The 18,699-nt window shown below is 42.3% G+C and overlaps 2 protein-coding genes across 5 annotated transcripts in view; one reads left to right on the top strand and one right to left on the bottom strand.

Moving 5' to 3' along the window:
• Positions 1–1,873: 1,873 nt before the first annotated feature.
• Positions 1,874–18,699, top strand: part of CCDC125 (coiled-coil domain containing 125) — a 32,073-nt gene continuing 15,247 nt past the window's right edge. Inside the window, exons 1-6 of one of the 2 annotated variants that reach the window (XM_042940450.1) lie at positions 1,874–2,332; positions 9,643–9,992; positions 12,551–12,609; positions 14,089–14,175; positions 14,961–15,038; positions 15,741–15,826. In XM_042940450.1, coding sequence (XP_042796384.1) covers positions 9,683–9,992; positions 12,551–12,609; positions 14,089–14,175; positions 14,961–15,038; positions 15,741–15,826 — 620 coding nt within the window. In that variant the 5' untranslated portion in view covers positions 1,874–2,332; positions 9,643–9,682. Of the gene's footprint in view, positions 2,333–8,136; positions 8,273–9,642; positions 9,993–12,550; positions 12,610–14,088; positions 14,176–14,960; positions 15,039–15,740; positions 15,827–18,699 lie in introns of those variants that run through there. The other variant, XM_042940451.1, reaches the window with a different exon arrangement.
• Positions 9,755–18,699, bottom strand: part of CDK7 (cyclin dependent kinase 7) — a 62,858-nt gene continuing 53,913 nt past the window's right edge. The window contains exon 12 of one of the 3 annotated variants that reach the window (XM_042940466.1): positions 9,755–9,830. In XM_042940466.1, coding sequence (XP_042796400.1) covers positions 9,799–9,830 — 32 coding nt within the window. In that variant the 3' untranslated portion in view covers positions 9,755–9,798. The other 2 variants (XM_042940459.1, XM_042940476.1) reach the window with 2 other exon arrangements.

Here is an 18,699-nt window from a genome sequence, read left to right as displayed (position 1 = left end):
CTATCAACAATAGCCAAAGTATGGAAAGAGCTCAAATGTCCATCAATGGATGGATAAAAAGATGCGGTGTATACATACACTCACCCACATATATATATACGTATACATATGTATACATATATGTATATATATGTATACATATGTGTAGTATATATATACACACACACACACACACACACACATACACACACATACAATGGAGTATTACTCAGCAATCAAAAAGGATGATATCTTACCATTTGCAACTACGTGGATGGAACTAGAGTGTATTATGCTAAGCAAATTAGAGAAAGATAAGTATCATATGACTTCACTCTTATGAGGACTTTAAGATACAAAACAGATGAACATAAGGGAAGGGAAATAAAAATAATATAAAAACAGGGAGGGGGACAAAACATAAGAGACTCTTAAATATGGAGAACAAACAGGGTTGTTGGAGGGGTTGTGGGAGGGGGGATCGGCTAAATGGGTAAGGGACATTAAGGAATCTACTCCTGAAATCAATGTTGTACTATATGCTAACTTGGATGTAAATTAAAAAGATAAATAAAAATTAAAAATAAAATAAAATAAATACATTATATCTCTTAAGATAATCTTAAATCTCTGAGCATCTAATATGCACAGAGCACTGATCTTGTTCTATAACTGATCTTGTTCTAAGTCTGGTTTTCCATATAAGTAGGGTATGTTTACTTGGGGGAAGTGGGTGGTTAAGGGAAGTATGGGCTGAATCTGGAGAAGAGGAAGAATAAAAGAAGTCTACTAAGGCAAAGAAGGGTTCACTTGTTTGTTTCTAATCCAGAATAATCTTTAAATCCAGCCAAAGTTATTTCAACTATGTTGATATTAGGAAATACTATCAAAATCATTTCACCCAGGCACTGAAGCTATTTGATGGGGTTTCAAGTGATGGCGGGGTTTGGAGGTGACAGCCAAGAAAGAATTCTTGAAGATGTTTTTGGTGCAAAAAATGTGATTTTATTAAAGCACGGGGACAGTACCCGTGGGCAGAAAGAGCTCCACTGGGGTTGTGAGGAGTGACTAATTATATACCTTCAGGTTGGGATGGGGTTAGGGACAGTGTTTTGGAAGCAAGGTTTCCAGGACCTTGAGGGGCTAGCTGTTGTTAGAAAAACATTTATTACTGTTAAGTAAAACCTCAGACATGAGACCCTTCAAATATATAGAAGGAGCCATATGCTTGGAGTATAATTGCCAACATATATTTGGGGGGAAGGGGGTAAAGATAAAAGAGGTTTGCAAAGGAATTTCTATGTGTTTAAGAAGACTCACAGGGGGCAGAATAATGTTAAGCAAGATTCCCTTTTATCCCCAGCAAAGTACCATCATTGAGGCAGCTGAGCTCCTAAAAGGAGGTCACTCTGCCCGCTTCAAGGACTTGTCAGTGGGCCCTAAGCAATATGGGAATTTTTCATTTGCCTTTGTTTCCCACATCACCATGGCAAGCACTTGAAACCCCTTCATCTTGATGAGGGTGATATTAAGGCTCCAGGAAACGGAGTCTATAGGTTTCTGGAGGTTAGACTATGGATAAGATTGTGTTTTCCTTGCAGTTTACTAAGTTATCTGTAAAATGAAGGAGGTTCCTGTCCTGCATGACTGTGATCTCTATCAGTCAACCATTTGCTTTCCTTTCCTTTGGTCTTCGGTAGCCATGGGCATCTGGAGTATCACACATATCCCACCTTGGAGGGTGTGAGGGTGTATGTGTGCGCGCTGTTATAGCCCTCAGCTTGCCACACGCTCCCTCATCACTACTGACTCTGAATGTTCTGGAGGGTGGGGGATGGGGGGTGGAGGGCAGGGCCCGCCTCTAGAAATCCACGGAATCAGTTCCCAGTGGCAGCTCTTTCCGCCCCCCTCTTGTTCCTTCCCACAGCCACGCCTCGGCCCCAGAAGTTCCTCTCGCCGGTAAAGCCCTCCTCGGTTCTTAGTACGGGAAGCCTACTTTCCCGGTCCACCTGCGCCGCGGAACTGATTCCCCTCGGATCCCTCTGTCCCTTACCCCCTACACACTTCATGTTTGCACCATCTCATTTTCACCTTTACTGAGCGCCCGCGGTCTTGTGTCTCTCGGTCTCCGCGCTAACATTTCTAATTCGGTGGCTCATAGGGGGCAAACCTCAGGCTCTGCAGCCGGACGGAGCTAACATCTCCCGCGTCAACCGATCAGCTCACGCAGGCAGCTGACTAGACCAGCGGGGCCGGGCTCCGGGCGGCCTCGCCCCTCCTTCCGGTCCCCGCGGCGCGCGTGGTCACGTGGCTGGAGGGCGGCGACGCGCGCGGCGGGGAGGCTCGGCGCCAGGTGAGCGAGGGCGGTGGGGGTCCTGGGCGCCCGGCGGGATTCCCTGGTCCGGTCCCCGCGACGGGCGTTGCGAGGGCGCGTGGTCAGGCAGGGCTGATGGGAACGGCGGGTGGGGAGGACCCGGGACCCGGGCTGCGCAGATTCGTGCAAACCCGGCAGGTTGTGGACAAGTTGGCACACTGGCTGCTTTTTTCCCCCCTAACTGCTAGTTTAATGGTCTCGTCTCTCGTTAAAAAAAAAAAGGAATAGATTTGAAAGAATCTGTTTCTGCCTTTTCCCTCTCCTGCTTTATTATTTTTTCCTATTAGTATTGAGACTTAAAAATATGTGTCCTGCACCAGAAAAAGGACATCAGTGGAAATGGCTGCGGAAATCCCAATAAAGTCTGTGGTTTAGTTAATTCCATGTGTCAATATTAACTTCTTAATTTTGGTAAGTGTTAACATTAGAGGAGTGTGAGCACAGGGTATACAGGCGCTCTGCACTATCTTTGCAACTTACTGGAAATCTAAAATTATTTTCATAAAAAGTTTAAAAACATAGTGCTACAGTGTTGTGTAGCAGGCCATTGTTCACCAGGGAGGGCTCAAGTTAGTTCCTCTTTGCCAAGCCTGACAGGAATTGGGTGTCTGTTTGACCATTGTGTTTGCTAGGGCAAATGTCAGGCTAGTGGGTGTGGATGTTTCTAGTCCAAGATTTCTGGGCAGGAGTCTGTTTCTTCATTTCGGTCTGTCAGCGTTCTTTGGACAGGTCAGTGAGTTAAGGATACATCGAGCTACTGTAGGGGCGTGTGCAATACACATGTCAGGAAAAAGGACTATTAAAAAGGTACAGGGATGCCTGCCTGGGTCTTCTGTGAGAGCGGTCATGAGTTCAAGCCCCGTGTTGTGTGTGTAGATTACTTAAATAAATAAAAACTTAAAAAAAATTAAAAGGTACAACACAGAGCTAGGAAAGGTCAGAGATCACGTCTGGCTCAAGGGTGTCAGGAGGGCTGCTGGGGGGAGTGGCTGTCATTAGCTGCGGGGGACTACAGAGGAGTCAGCGTTCCTGGCGTGGAGATGAGCACCAGCAGACTTGAAGGTGACTGATTGCCCGGAGGAGGCCTGGGCACAGGTGCAGTCCTTTTTTTTTTAATGTTTACTTGTTTTTGAGAGAGACAGAGACAGAGTGCAAGCTGGGAAGGGGCAGAGAGAGAAGGAGACACAGAATCTGAAGCAGGCTCCAGGTTCTAAGCTGTCAACACAGAGCCCAATATGGGGCCCAAACCCACAAACAGAGAGATCATGACCCAAGCTGAAGTGGGACGCTTGACTAACTGAGCCACCCAGGCACCCCGGTGCAGTCCTTCTTAATGGAAGCACAGAACATGTCCAGGAAGCAGTGACAGCTGACACGTGAAGTAAAAATGAGCCTCGTTGTAGATAACAGGGTGACACTTTAATTATATATGGCATGGGAGCCATGGAATGTTTTAGGGCAAGAGGGGGGCATCTCTGGATCTGTGCTTGGAGCAGCAGTGTATAGGATGGCTTGGGGACTCTTGGTTTCACCTGGAAGAGGTAATAAGAAATCCAGCCAGGGCTATGAAGTTAATATCCAAAGGATATGGTTTCAGGAGATTTTGTGCGCCTAGACATCTTGGCATCTGAAGGGATCAAGGAAAAGAGAAATCCCAAAGTTTTGGACCTGGGTGTTTTGGAGCATGGTTGAAACGTTTGCAGAAATAGAGGACTCAGGATGAGATAGATCTAGGGTGGGAGTGGGAGGGCAGTGAGTTTGTTTTTGAACAGCTGTGTTTTTTTTTTTTATTTTTTTTAACGTTTGTTTATTTTTGAGACAGAGAGAGACAGAGCATGAATGGGGGAGGGTCAGAGAGGAGGGAGACACAGAATCTGAAACAGGCTCCAGGCTCAGAGCGGTCAGCACAGAGCCCGACGTGGGGCTCGAACTCACGGACTGCGAGATCATGACCTGAGCTGAAGTCAGACGCTTAACCGACTGAGCCACCCAGGCGCCCCTCAACAGCTGTGTTTGAATTGCTGGCAGGATATCCAGCTGGAAATGTGTAAGTGTGTTTAATAGTGGAAGCCAAACAGAGCAGGACAGAAAGAGGAAAAGGAGCCTGAGCAGGCAGACATGGGGTGGTTCCTCATTCCTGTAGGGTTTGAGGGGCTAAGGTCAACCAGGGGCCTGGGCGTGGCAGATCAGTAGTGTCACAGCTTCTGCACAGGTGGAGGAGACCCAGGAGCAAGACTAGATCTTGGATTTAGCAATTAGGAAGTCAGTGGTCCCTTTTCAGAGAGTTGTTTTAGTGAAGAAGTAGGAAGATTGCTCACTGTCTGTAATTGGTTCATCCTGTGGCCTTTCCCAAGCGACCAGAACACCAGGCCAGGAGCCAGAGATATGGCTTCTAGTTCTGGCTCTTCCACTACCCGTTGTAATTTTGGGCCAGTCATGCATAGCTTTTACTAGCATAGAAAAATAAAACCAGAAGGACCCTTTTATTCCTAGCAACACTTAATAGTCCAAAGAACTAGTGTCCCATGGGGCACACACTGGGAAAAGATGATCCAGAACCATAATTTTAGAGTCCTAAAGAACCAGAACATCTTGTCCAATCCTCCCATTTAACAATGGGACTAATACTCCCAAACTCTAATTCAATAAACATTGACTTGAAATATATCATATCAAAGGTTCCCAAAATAACCCTATAAAGTAGTAATGCTTAAACTCATTTTGGAGATTGGAAAACGTGCTCTGAGAAGTTAAATGACTTGCCCGAGATCACAGAGCAGCACTTGGTGGAGTGAAATTTGAACTCAGACCTCCTGAGTTAGAGCCTTCTCTGTCACACATCCTGCTGGGCCTCCCTGGTTGTCAACATTGAATATACTTAAAACTGGCTGAGTGGAACATTAGTAACTTCTAACATTTTCCCTTTCTTAGAAGAAACGTGTTCTGAAAGTCAAGTTTGGCTTATTAATGTTAAGTATATAAAAAAGGGGAGAGTATACAGCCACCAGTTCCCAAAGTTACATTTTTTAAAACAGTAAGAGTATTGGATCATGGGAAAGCTCATTATGTTAACTGTGAATAGCAGAAAGGCTAGAAAGACCAGACCATGATACCTGAATTTATGTGGCACATTAAAAAATATTCTTAGCCACGCAGCCCAGCCACCAGAGCCTGCTGCTACCCAAGGCCCAGGTGATGCCTGCAACACATGCTGCTGGGCAGAGACAGCCATGGGGGCCCAGGCAAGTAGATGAGACAGGACTGCACGGGAGAATGAGCTGGAGTGAGTGCCATGCTCTCATCCACGGCTGCTCCAACAGACACCCTGTAGAATCTACCAGGCCAGGCCCCACTCAGCAGGCTGGGCCCCTGTGTAGGCCAGGATCTGGGCTCCAGAGGATTGGGGGCTCTCCTATCCCAAGAGCCCACCCTGTCCCACCTCCTAGGAGCCCAGGGTCCCAGGACCGAGCCCCACCTGGGCTTTGTGGACAAGAATTCTGGTCACCCCACCCCTCCCTACTCCCAAAGCATGCTAACCCAGCACTGGATTGGGAGCTGGGCAGGGCTGGGGCATTTGGGTTTGGGGTTGGGGCTGGCCCCAGGACCACCATCCCCAGGAATGCTAAGACGCAGGGTCCAGGATGGACCATTGATGTACAATAAAGCTCAGATGACCTTTCCAAAAAATTACATATATATTCTTAGCTAATCCTGTGATTGCTTACTCTTTCCTCTTACTACTTTTTTCCTTTGTGTTGACCAATTCCATTTTCTCCACTGCTGGCTGCCTAGCCCTGAGCATACCCTCCTTAACAAAGGTGTGAGAGTGCATTTATAAGCAGGAGTTTGCATTAGAGGTAAAACATAGCTCCTTAGGGATTATTTCCTGTCTATCTTGATGAATAGAAATAGAAAAAACTTACTTATTTAGGAAATAAACTTGTAAAGGAACAAAGATGATTTTATAAAAATTTTGGGGAAAAAAGATTTTTACTTTTAGTACTGTTTGATGTCATAAATGATAGAAACGTGGTTTATCCTGATGTAACGCTCATTCAGATTCTTCCAGTGACAGAAAGCAGTAGCTAAGAGTGTCACAGTGTCTCTGACATTAGGAGTCAGGATTCAGAATCTGGTTCAACCTCTCGTTAGCTAATTGTCTATATTTAATAACACTATTGTCTTGAAAGGTGAAGATTAAATGGAATAATCTAAGAAAAACATTAAAATAGTGCCTAGCACACAAAAAAGAAACAAGTGCTATTATTATATCATTGAAAAAGAAATTCTTGCTGATTTAGAGCATCCAGCTTAATTTGCTTATCTAGGAGGATACAATTGATCAACACATTTCTCATCTTGTCCCCTAATGCAGTTAAAGGTCCCTTATTTTTTGTGTTTAAAAGTTTTTAAACCTATTATCGAGGCATAATTTACATATAAAATGCACCATTGTTAGAATGCTGAGTTTTGACAAACCATCACTCTAGTCAAAACCAAGACTTTTCTACCACCTCCCAAAAGTTCCTTCCTGCCCTCTGCAGTCAGCCTTCCACCCTAGGCAACCACTGATCTGTTGCCCGTTATATATTAGTTTTGCCAGGATTTCACAGAGGATGGGCTTCCTGTGTTAGCATAATGTCTCTCAGACTCATCCACGTTGTTACATGTATTAGAAATTCATTATTGCTGAATATATTCTGTTGTATGGACTTAACAATTTGTTTTTCTGTTGTACATCTGGGTTGTTTCCAGTTTGGAGCCCATTTGAGTAATGCTGTGAACAGTCATCTATACATCTTTGTGTGAACATATGTTTTCATTTCCCTTGGGTAAATATCAAAAATACAATTGCTGGATCACTTGTTTAAAAGAAACTACCAAAATTTTCCACAGTGGCTGTACCATTTTATACTCCTGCCTACTACATATGTCTATATCCCCAGCATACTTAGAATTGACACTGGTATGTAACAGACTGTCATTGTAGTTTAAATCTACAATCCCCTGACAACTACTGATGTTGAGTGTCTCTCTATCCAGTTACCTTCTTTTATGATGTTATGTCTTCGAATCTTTAAGGGCCTTGGCTTTCAAATACTGAAAGTATATGGTACTCTAAACCCTAAAAACAACAGAAACCTCTTCAACTATGTGTGTGTAGGGGGAGGGGGGGTGGTTAAGTTTGTTTATTTGTTTGTTTGTTTTGAGAGAGAGCTCATGAGAGCACATGGAAGGGGCAGAGAGAGAGGGAGAAAGAATCCCAAGCAGGCTCCACACTGTCAGCACAGAGCCTGATGCAGGGCTCAATCTCACAAACCGGGAGCCAAAATCAAGAGTTGGAGGCTTAAACGACTGAGCCACCAAGGTGCCCCATTTGTGTGGTTTTAATAGTGGAAGAATAAGAGAAACATCTCACTAAAAAATGCAAGCTTAAGATTTAATTATTTTTTAAAGTCCTGGTAAGCAATTATTTAAATAGCAGGATATATTTAGAAGACATGTCAGATGTATGTATGTATGTATTTATGTATTTATTTATTTTTTTTAATGAATCTTGGGGCACCTGGGTGGCTGAGTCTGTTAGTGTCTGACTTCGGCTCAGGTCATGATCTCACAATTCGTGAGTTTGAGCCCTGTGTCAGGGCTCTGTGCTGACAGCTCAGAACCTGGAGCCTGCTTCAGATTCTTTGTCTCCCTCTCTCTCTGTCCCTTCCCAACTCATGCTCTGTCTCTCTCTCAAAAATAAAGATGAAAAAAAAAAAAACAATAAAAAATGAATCTTGAGAAAAGGATGAGATATTTCTAAACAACTACAGGAAAACAGCTATTCTGAAATGCCTGGTGGTGAAAGTTCTTCCTGTACTACTGTGTATAAGAGAACAAGGCTGAGCATTTAAGGTGCTCTGCAGCCAACAGGTAGGTGCCTACAGTGGTCCTTTGTCTTCACATGGGGAGGGCTCAGTGGTGGTAATTTCTCGGTAAGGCATTTTTATCTGGAATGTTTTCTTCTGGGAAGAAGGGCAGGCAGTTAGCTTCCCAGTATTCAGGTTGGAGTCTTGCCTAGGTGACTATTTTTCTGCCCTACAGGAAGGGAATTTGTTTATTCCTTCATTCACCTTATTTAAAAAGTATTTATTGAGCTCTGATTATGTCTCAGATACTGTTTTCAGCATTGGGAATGCAGTGATGATCCCAAAGACAAAATTTTCTACTCTTACGGACCTTACTTTCCACTTTGGGCCATCTTGAGCAGGTTTGGGCTCTGGCAGAGGAAAAGTTTTAGGTCGCTCGGCCTTTTGAGAGGCATCACAGGCAGGGCAGAATCACCTTTGGCTTTGCTAGGCTCCCACTTCTGTACTGCCTCCTGCCTTTCAGTGGTGTGACTTGAAAAATGAGTAAAATATGGAGGGGTATGTTAGAAGGCCCTAAGTGCTAGAGGAAAAATAAATCAGGGAAGTAGGAGGAGGAGGAGTTTGCAATTTCAGATCTGGTATCAGTCACTGAGGTGTCACTGAAGGAAAGACCCATAGGAGGTGAGGAACCAGTTGAGCAACTGTCTGGGGAAGAGTTTTCCAGCCAGAGGGAACCCCAGCTCTGCGCCAGGAACGCTGGGGAAGCCAGCCAGGGTGGCCAGCCTAGGAGGGCATGCAGTCAGAGGCGAGCCATCAAAAGGACTTTGACTTCTATGCTGTGTTGTGAAAACAGTGGAGGGCCTTGAACACACAGTCTGATAAAGAGAGGGGGTACTTCCTTCCTTCCCACCTATCATCATCTCAGGTACAAAAACCCTGCTGTGTCTGCAGAAAAACAGAAGATGTTCCCATAGTACAGAGGGCTACAGGACAGGCTATAAGAGCCATGAGCACCTGAAGTGCACGCAAGGCCATGAAGGGACGGGGGCAGGGTGCTCTATGTACTCCCTGCAAGTTCCGTTTTGCAGGGGTTCCCTGAATTTCACGTAGCTCCTAGGCTGGTGAAAACCAAACCCCTTCTCTTTCCTTGGCAAAGTCTGATTTGCTTTATCCTGATCAGTAGATTACTGGGTTCAGTAAAAGGTTTTCCTGCTTCCTTACAATTCACTGCAGTCTTTGAAATAAGAGGCTGATCATTTCCTACCTAAAAAGTCCTTAAATGTTAAACATCTTGAACCGGATTGCAAGAGATGTTTGTGTGCTGATGCATCGCTGGGATAGTCGTGCCTGTATAATAGAGAAAGAAACTTTTCTCCCCTCGAAACCCCAACTTTATTATACTGATGGTTTTTAAATTGTTTCTCTTAACCACAGATACCCTGTTTTTCCTTATGTTAAATACGGCATCTGGCTGATGAGCAGGGTGGTGAGGCCGCCGAGTGAGGCAGAGGTGCCGACCTGGGAAACCGAGGACGATGACATGGCAGAAGGCGACTTAGGGTATGGCCTCGGGAGAAGGCCCAGCAGTATTTATGAAGTGCAAGTTTCACATCTGTCTACATCTAGAAAAAGATCGGATGGAAAGAACTTTAGCCCTCCCCCCTTTCCAGGAACGAGGGAAGAAAGAAGTGGTGCCATTTTTCAGTATTCCAGGCATAGGAGCTCCCAAGATACACACCCTGAAGAGTCCAGCACTTCCCACCACAGAAGACAAAGCAGCACTGGTAAGAATGCCTCGATCCCTCTCCCTCCTTCTTCTCCCCTGTGGATTTCATCAGTGCCTTCACCCTTGCAACACATGACAATAGGTCACTGTAGTGGATTTTGAGAATTCATCTTTATTTGCCTCTTGGGATTGGTGATAGTACAAAAGTAACTCATGTTTTCATTTCCAAGCATTGCACAAATTGTGAACTACAGTAGTTATTCTGCATTAATACAGATATGTTAGTGATATCAGTGATTACCTACCTTGCTTTTGTGGGTGTGTGATTTAGTGGTGTGCATTATCTTTTTTTTTTTTTTCTTATTCAAGTATTTTTTTCTTATTCAAATATTTATTTGGTACCTGTTAGGTGCCAGGGGCAGTTCTAGGCTCTGGGAACAACATTAGTGAACAAAATAGTCTCCATGTTACAGTTCACATTCTAGTAGAGGAGAGAAAAAATAAATCTCCCAGTAGTTAAGTGCAGGCATAGTGAGTATCTGGAGGGGTCGGGACATGCTATTTCAGGCAAGGGTCAGGCCAGGGTCACCTCTCTAAGGAGGTGGCTTTTGAACACTGGAGTGAACTGATGCCCAAGCCTGGTACTTATCTGGGGAAGGAGTATTCCAGGCAGAACATGTATGCTTCTGGTTATTTTAGGAATGTCATGAAATCCTCCCTCTAAAAATTAATCTTTTTTAAAAGTAACTTTTATACCCAACGTGGGGCTTGAACTCTTAACCCTGAGATCAAGCGTTGCATACTCCATGGACTGAGCCAGCCAGGTGCCCCTCAAAAAATGAATCATAATTTATCATAACCCAAAATCAATTATGCCATTTATTAAGGAAAGAACAAAATTCAGAATCACACTGTGATAGAATGTTACAACTCCAAAATGGTTGGGAGCCCAGGGGTGACTCCATGCCTACATGGTGGCACAGCTTTTATCTGGCTGAATCTTTTGTAATCCATGTTGTAAAACTTCCCCCACTAGAGTGGAACAGACACAAATTAGAACAACATGAAAATAATGTAAGAAACATGGTTTTAGATTTGCCAAAAGCATGTAGCAGATGGGGATTTTATCACCATCTTTCAGAATCCTTCTTGAAATTAGCATGGGATTATTTATATATTATTCTTTTAATTCCTCATCACGTATAGAGGATGGGTTCTGCTTTGCAAGCAAGATGTTGAAAACAGTACATGATGCTAAAATACCTTTATAAAAATATGAGGAAACCACTGGGATATAAATGTGTGACAGTAAAAGTATGAGCTCCTGTGTTGTTGGGTTACAGACTTTTATCTCAAATTAGCCTGGTCCTAGGTAAGGATATTGTATTGGTTTCTTATTGCTAATAGGTCATTTCCAAGTCACCACAAATTTAATGCCTTAAAAATTTTAACACAAATTTATTATCTTACAGTTCTATAGGTCAGAAGTCCAAAATGGGTTTTACTGGGCTAAAACCAGTTGTTGGCAAGGCTGCATTCCTTCTGGAGACTCTAGGGGAGAATCCATTCCTGTGCCTTTTCCAGCTTCTAGAGCTCGCCTGCATTCCTTGGCCCATGGCCGCCATCCTCCATCTTCAAAGGCAGCAATGGCTGTTCAAGTCTTTCTCATACTGCTTCACCCTGACACTGACTCTCCTGCCTCCCTGTTTCACTTATAAGGACCCTTGTGAGTACAGTGGGGTCCCCTGGATAATCCAGGTAATTAATTTAATCCAGTCCTTAATTTAATTACACCGAAAAGTCCCATTTGCCATGTCTGTCCAGGTTCTGGGGATTAAAATGTGGGCATCTTTAGGGCCCTTGCTCTGCCTACCACAAGGATTACTACAACGCAACATGTCATTGCCAAACCAGTGTCACTTGTCCCTCCTTGGAGCCCCTGTCATCAGAGTAAAACCAAGATTTAGGTTTTGCGTTGGAAACCGCCATAGTGAAAGTTCAGAACAGCAAAGAAAAAAATTGTTTCGAGAAGTTTTTAATGTCCCTCAAAATACTCTTTCTAAAAAATCTTTTCTTCCTTTTACTTCTTCTTAATCTTCTTGCTTGTAATTTACCACTTTAATGTTTTTCTATTGCCAGTGAGACCACAATGAAAATGAAGCTCCTGGGAAGCTCAGTTTAATGTGTCAATTGATCACATTAAGGAGAGAATAATTGAAGTTACAGGAGACTTCTAGTCATTCTCCTTGGAAAGAAATTAAATTCAGGTTATTTCTTAGATATTCATATCACTGTATTGATCAAACTTAAGCCAAACACCAAAATTTATTTCACTCACCAACATTCATGTTTTTAAGTACTGTTTTGCATGTAATAATTAACCAATTCATTAACAACAGTTTAGTAGAGACTCCTTTTTTTAAAGTCTTTTTATTCAAAAGTATGTGTCTTTTCATTTGTGAAATGTTTTAAGCTACCTATTTTTTACCATTATTTGGTTTGTTACAGTTCTTTCCTCTTGGCACAAAGCTGCATTTGATATTTTATAAACAGATGTGCTGTACTCAACTAGTTAAAGAATGTATTGAAGTGGGTTTTTTTTTCCCCCCTTAATAGATTCTAATTCAGAATTGTCAAATGTCGAATTAAAGCAACGTCTTCATGATGCTTTAGAGGTAAGTCTTGTGGCTTCTATAAAAAGTCTCATGAGGCACTTGGGTGGCTCAGTCGGTTAAGTGTCTGACTTCGGCTCAGGTCATCATCTCACAGTTCATGAGTTCAAGCCCTGCGTCAGGCTCTGTGCTGACAGCTCAGAGCCTGGAGCTTGTGTTGGATTCTGTGTCTCCTTCTCTCTCTGCCCCTCTCACATACTCTCTCTCTCAAAACTAAATAAACATTAAAAAAAAATTCTCATGAGAATATAGCCCACTGATGGATATTTTAAGTAATGCTAAAATTTTATGGAAGGCAATGTTGGCTTTCCACATATTCTGCATGAGCCACAGTGTAAAAAGCTCATAACTTTCAACTGGCCTCCTGTTTCTTATCCTCATCTCTCAAGAAAGCTTTTTACGTAAACATGCCCTCCAATTCACCTCTCACCCCTAATCTTTCATGACTTCTCTAATCTGCTCCTGGAGAGAACAGTTATAAACTTCCTTTCATCTGTCTTCCCTGTGCGTGAGGCTTGAAATAAGCTGACTTATTTTAACCTCTTTGAAATCAGAAGACCAGAAAGTATTCTAGGTGCTATGAGGCCCTGCTGACAGTAGGAATTTCTATGCGGGGTGCCTGTCTTTTGGGAAGGAGGAAGCCCATCTTAGAGTGAGTGTGTGTGTGTGTGTGTGTGTGTGTGTGTGTGTGTGTGTGTGTGACTTCTGGTGAAAGCTACCATTTTCGTTTTCTAGGGCTGCTGTAACAAAGCACCATAAATAGGTGGCTAAAACAACAGAGATTTTTTCTCAGTTCTAGAGGCTACCAATCTGAAATCAAGATGTCAGCTGGCCATGGCCATGTTCCCTCTGGAAGGTCTAGAGGAGAATCCTTCTTTGCCTCTTCCTAGCTTCTGGAGGTTGCCCCTGACAATCTTGGCATTCCATGGCTCATAGCCACTTCACTCCAGTCTCTGCCTCTACTGTTACGTGGCCTTCTCCCCTTTGTGTCTGTGCCCACATTTCCCTCGTCTTAGGACACCAGTCATTGGATTGAGGCCCATATAATCCAGTATGACCTCATCTTAACCTGATTATATCTGCAAAAACCCTGTCTCCAAATAAGGTCACATTCATAGTACCAGGAGTTAGGATTTGGGCATATCTTTACTTGCTGGGGAGGACAGTTCAACCGATAATAGCTACTATAGCTTTGTGGATGATCATGTGCTTATTTTTGTGCTCTAAAGATTTTTTTCATATTATTAGCTGTGTGGTCTAGAAGGATAAAAGCAAAAGATGTGGACTTGTAGTTACAACTGGATAGTAAGAGTCTCAGTGTAAAGCCTGCCTGGGCCACTTATGAACAGTGGAGGAATTTCAAACCTCTTTTATAAGGTCAAAGTGCTTAGAGTCAGTGCACACTGAGCTTACATGTAAACTATCCACATTTGGGGTTGCATATCTTGCAGATGGGTAGACTAATCTTACTTCTCTCCCTAGGAGGTAGAAATTTTAAAAACTGAACTTGAGGCATCTCAGAGACAACTTGAGGGTAAAGAAGAAGCACTGAAAATTCTTCAAAGCATGGTAAGAAGTTATTTTTAAATTTTTAGGTAGTATGGTTTTATCTTTTAAAACAAAAGCGTCTGTGCTTAAAATAGCTTTTTTGAAGGCGTAGATTTTTTTTTAAACTTTTACTGAGGTAAAATTTATATACCATAAATTTCACTTGTTTTCAGCATACAATTTATCCTTACTGGAGTTGGATAACCATCTCTAATTAGACTAACCAGTCTAATTCTAGAACATTTCCCCAGTATTCCCCAGAAGGAACCTCTAATCCATTAGCAGTCCCTCCCCATTCCCATCCCCAACCTTAGACAACCAGTCATCTTACTGTCTTTTGGATTTGTCTTTTCTATTTTATATGAATGGAACGATACGACATGTGTCTGGATTCTTTTAGTTAACATGTTTTTGAGGCTCCTGCATGGTGTAGCACGTGTCAGTACTTTCTTCCTTTTTATTGCCTAATAATATTCCATTGTGTAGATATACCACATTTTGTGTATCCATTCACCAGTTAATGGGCACTTACATTGTTTCCTCTTTGGGGCTGTTATGAGTAACACTGCTCTATTTGTTCATGTACCAGTCTTTGTGTGGAAAGTTCATTCATTCATTCACTCTATTCATCAGGAGAGCCGAGTGAAGATCTGCTGACTTTTGAACTATCAAATTCTCCATAAAAGGTGGTCTCTGTGGAAATTCTCTGGTTTTCTACTGTCTTAGAATAAAAATGTGAACCTTACTGTGCATAAAGGAGTGATGAGAAATTTAATGTATACTTGTATGATTTTTATTTTTCTTAGGCAATATTTGGCAAAGCCACAAGTCATACTCAAGTGATGCTTCAAAAAACTATGGAACAAAAGAGATCCTTGGAGAAGGTATTTGCCACTTTTAGTGTAGACTTGTTCAAACTACCAAGCTTTCAAATAGCATTTCCTTTAAAAACCACAAGACTAATGGATGTCTGTTTGTTGTGCTTTTTTATACAGTCCCGTCCCTTTTGGAATTTATAACCCAAAACATATTGTTACATGGGCAAACAATTAAGATTTCTTTTATTTCCTCATTTTAAGGTAGTAGGAAGCTTGACACTTACTATAAATTTTCTTTTCTTTTGCTCCTTCTCTGCTTGTTTGGCAGAGCCTGCCTCTTTCTGACCACCTCATTGTCACGAAAATAGTAGTAAGGGGTCACCTTGGAAGGTCTTGTTCTGTTCCTCCTGAACCCTCCCTTGATGGGAGTGTCCTGGGCTCACACTCCCAGGAATGGATTTTGCTTCTGGGTCTGTATAGGTTGGGGGTGGGGGCGATGAGGAATCTAGGTTCTGAGAAGCAAATTTTGAAGCTAAACAATGTGAAATTTTTCTCATAGTAAGTAAGCTTTGGCAAAGCTCTTCTTGAGTGCTAAAGAGGCATGTTGTACGTGTTTTTAAATGTCATAAACTCTTTTTGAACAATAATTAGTTTATCTTTAACCTATTTCTGTTAAATGATTAAATGATTTATTTCAGCTATTTACAATGTCCTGAAATGATTTATTTGTAGTAATTTTCCATGAAAAGTCCTATTTTCTTTCTATAGGAAATAAATGCCTTGCAATGGGAAATAGAATTTGATCAGAATAGATTTAAAAATATAGAAGAATCATGGACCCAAAAATATGACAGGTTTGTATATTTTTATTCTGTACTTTTTCTTTGGAAATCTCTAAAGTGTGTATAATTTATTTACTTACATTTTTATTTTTTTAATATTTAAATAATCTCTACTCCCAATGTGGAACTTGAACTCATGACCACAAGATCAAGAGGTACATGCTCTTTTGACGGAGCCAGCCAGGCACCCCATAAAGTGTGTATAATTTAAATGTAGCTTAGGCTTTCTTTTCTCCTTCTGTGAGCTAACCATGAATATTATAAAATTCTTACTGCTTATCCACTTCACTGTTCCATATTTTTCTGTTAGTATTATCTTTTTATATAATATAAATAAACTATATTTTATTGGGCTTAATGCCCACAGTAGGGTTTGAACTCATAACCCTGAGGTCAAGAGTTGCATGCACTCATTACCAACTGAGCCAGCCAGCTGGGTTCCCCTATAAACTGTATTTTTTTTAAAAAAATTCTTTTTTTTAACGTTTATTTATTTTGGAGACAGAGCATGAACGGGGGAGGGTCAGAGACAGGGAGACACAGAATCTGAAACAGGCTCCAGGCTCCGAGCTGTCAGCACAGAGCCCGATGCGGGGCTCGAACTCACGGACCCGCGAGATCATGACCTGAGCCGAAGTCGGCTGCCCAACCTACTGAGCCACCCAGGCGCCCCTAAACTGTATTTTAAAAAGCAATGTAAGGGGCACCTCGGTGGCTCAGTCTGTTAAGCGTCCAACCCTTGATTGTGGCTCAGGTCATGATCTCACTGTTTGGGAGTTCGAGCCCCACATCAGGCTCTACACTGTGAGACTGGAGATCCTGCTGCTTGGAATTCCTCCCCTCCCCGCCCCCCACATCCACCCCTGCTCTGCTATTCTGCTCAAGCTTGCACGCGCTCTCTCTCACAAAATAAACTTAAAGAAAAAAAAAAAACTTTAGGGGCGCCTGGGTGGCTCAGTCAGTTAAGCATCTGACTTCGACTCAGGTCACGATCTCATACTTCATGAGTTCAAGCCCCGCATTGGGCTTTCTACTGTCAGCCCAGAGTCCACTTTGGATCCTCTGTCTGCCTCTCTCTCTACCCCTCTTCCGCTTGCACGGGCGTGCTCTCCCTCTCAAAATTAAATAAAGATTAAAAATAAAAAGGGGCACCTGGGTGGCTCAGTCAGTTAGGTGCACAACTTCTGCTCAGGTCATGATCTTGCAGTTTGTGGGTTCAAGCCCCACATCAGGCTCTATGCTGACAGCTCAGGGCCTGGAGCCTGGTTTGGATTCTGTGTCTCCCTCTCTCTCTGTTCCTCCCCCACTCATACTCTGTCTCTCTCTCTCAAAAATAAACGTTAAAAATAAAAATAAAAAAATTTCCATTTGCAACTACGTGGATGGAACTGGAGGGTATTATGCTAAGTGAAATTAGTCAAAGACAAATATCATATGACTTCACTCATGAGGACTTTTAGAGACAAAACAGATGAACCTAAGGGAAGGGAAACAAAAATAATATAAAAACAGGGAGGGGGACAAAACAGAAGAGACTCATAAATATAGAGAACAAACAGAGGGTTACTGGAGGGGGGATGGGCTAAATGGGTAAGGGGCATTAAGGAATCTACTCCTGAAATCATTGTTGCACTATATGCTAACTAATTTGGGTATAAATTAAAAAAAAAAAAAATTTAAAAAAATGCTAGGCAATAAAATAAAAAATAAAATAAATAAAAAATAAAATAAAATATAAAAAAAACTTGGGGTGCCTGGGTGGTTCAGTCGGTTAAGTGACCAACTTCAACTCAGCTCATGATCTCATGGTTTGTGAATTTGAGCCCCATGTTGGGCTCTGTGCCTGGAGCCTGCTTCAGATTCTGTCTCCCCCTCTCTCTATCCCTCTACTGCTCACATTCTGTCTCTGTCTCTCAAAAAAAATGAATAAATGTTAAAAAAAATTTTTAAATAAATTAAAAAATAAAAAAACTCTAGGGCACCTGGATGGCTTGGTTGTTAAGCATCTGACTTTGGCTCAGGTCATGATCTCCTGGTTGGTGGGTTTGAGTCCCACATTAGGTGAGTTCTACCTCTCTGTCTCTGTCTTTCCTTGTGCCCCTCACTTATTTGCTCCCTCTCTCTCTCTCCCTCTCAAAAAAAACAAAAACAACAACAAACAATTTTAGGGGTGCCTGGGTGGCTCAGCTGGTTAAGCATCTGACTCTTGGATTTGGCTAAGGTCAAAATCTCACGGTTCATGGGTTCGAGCCCTGCCTGTGTCAGGCCCTCTCCTGATAGCATGGAGCCTGCTTGGGATCTCTCTCTCCCTTTATATCTGCCCCTCCCCGGCTTGCTCTCTCTTTCTCTCTCAAAAAATAAACATAAAAAAATAAAAAGCAGTGTAAGAGCCATGTTTTCCAAGTTATTTTATCATTGGCATTTGTTTTTCATATATCTTTTAAGCAATTTTTATTAGTATGAATTTATTTAGTAACTTTATTTTTTAATTTTTTAAAATCTTTATTTTTGAGAGAGAGAGCGACAGAGCATGAGCAGGGGAGGAACAGAACATACAGAATCATAAATAGGCCCCAGGCTCTGAGCTGTCAGCACAGAGCCCAACGCAGGGCTCGAACCCACGAACTACAAGATCACAACCCGAGCCGAAGTCAGACGCTTAACTGAGCCACAGACGCCTCTATTTAGTAACTTTAAATTATAACATACACATATTATAAAGTCAGTCACTGATAAACTGATTTGATATCTGGGATTATAGATGGCTTTAATACCTAATTTTTAATTTATTATTAACTTTTAGTCTGAGATAACTGAACATGTATAGAAAAGTTGCAAGAATAGTACAAAGAAATCCTGTATATCTTCAAGATTCTCCAAAGTAG

Source organism: Panthera leo, chromosome A1 (genome assembly GCF_018350215.1).
Source record: "Panthera leo isolate Ple1 chromosome A1, P.leo_Ple1_pat1.1, whole genome shotgun sequence".
In the NCBI taxonomy this organism is placed as follows: Eukaryota; Metazoa; Chordata; class Mammalia; order Carnivora; family Felidae; genus Panthera; species Panthera leo.
Note: the sequence above shows the minus strand (reverse complement) of the source record. Positions and strands in the feature narration are given on the sequence as shown.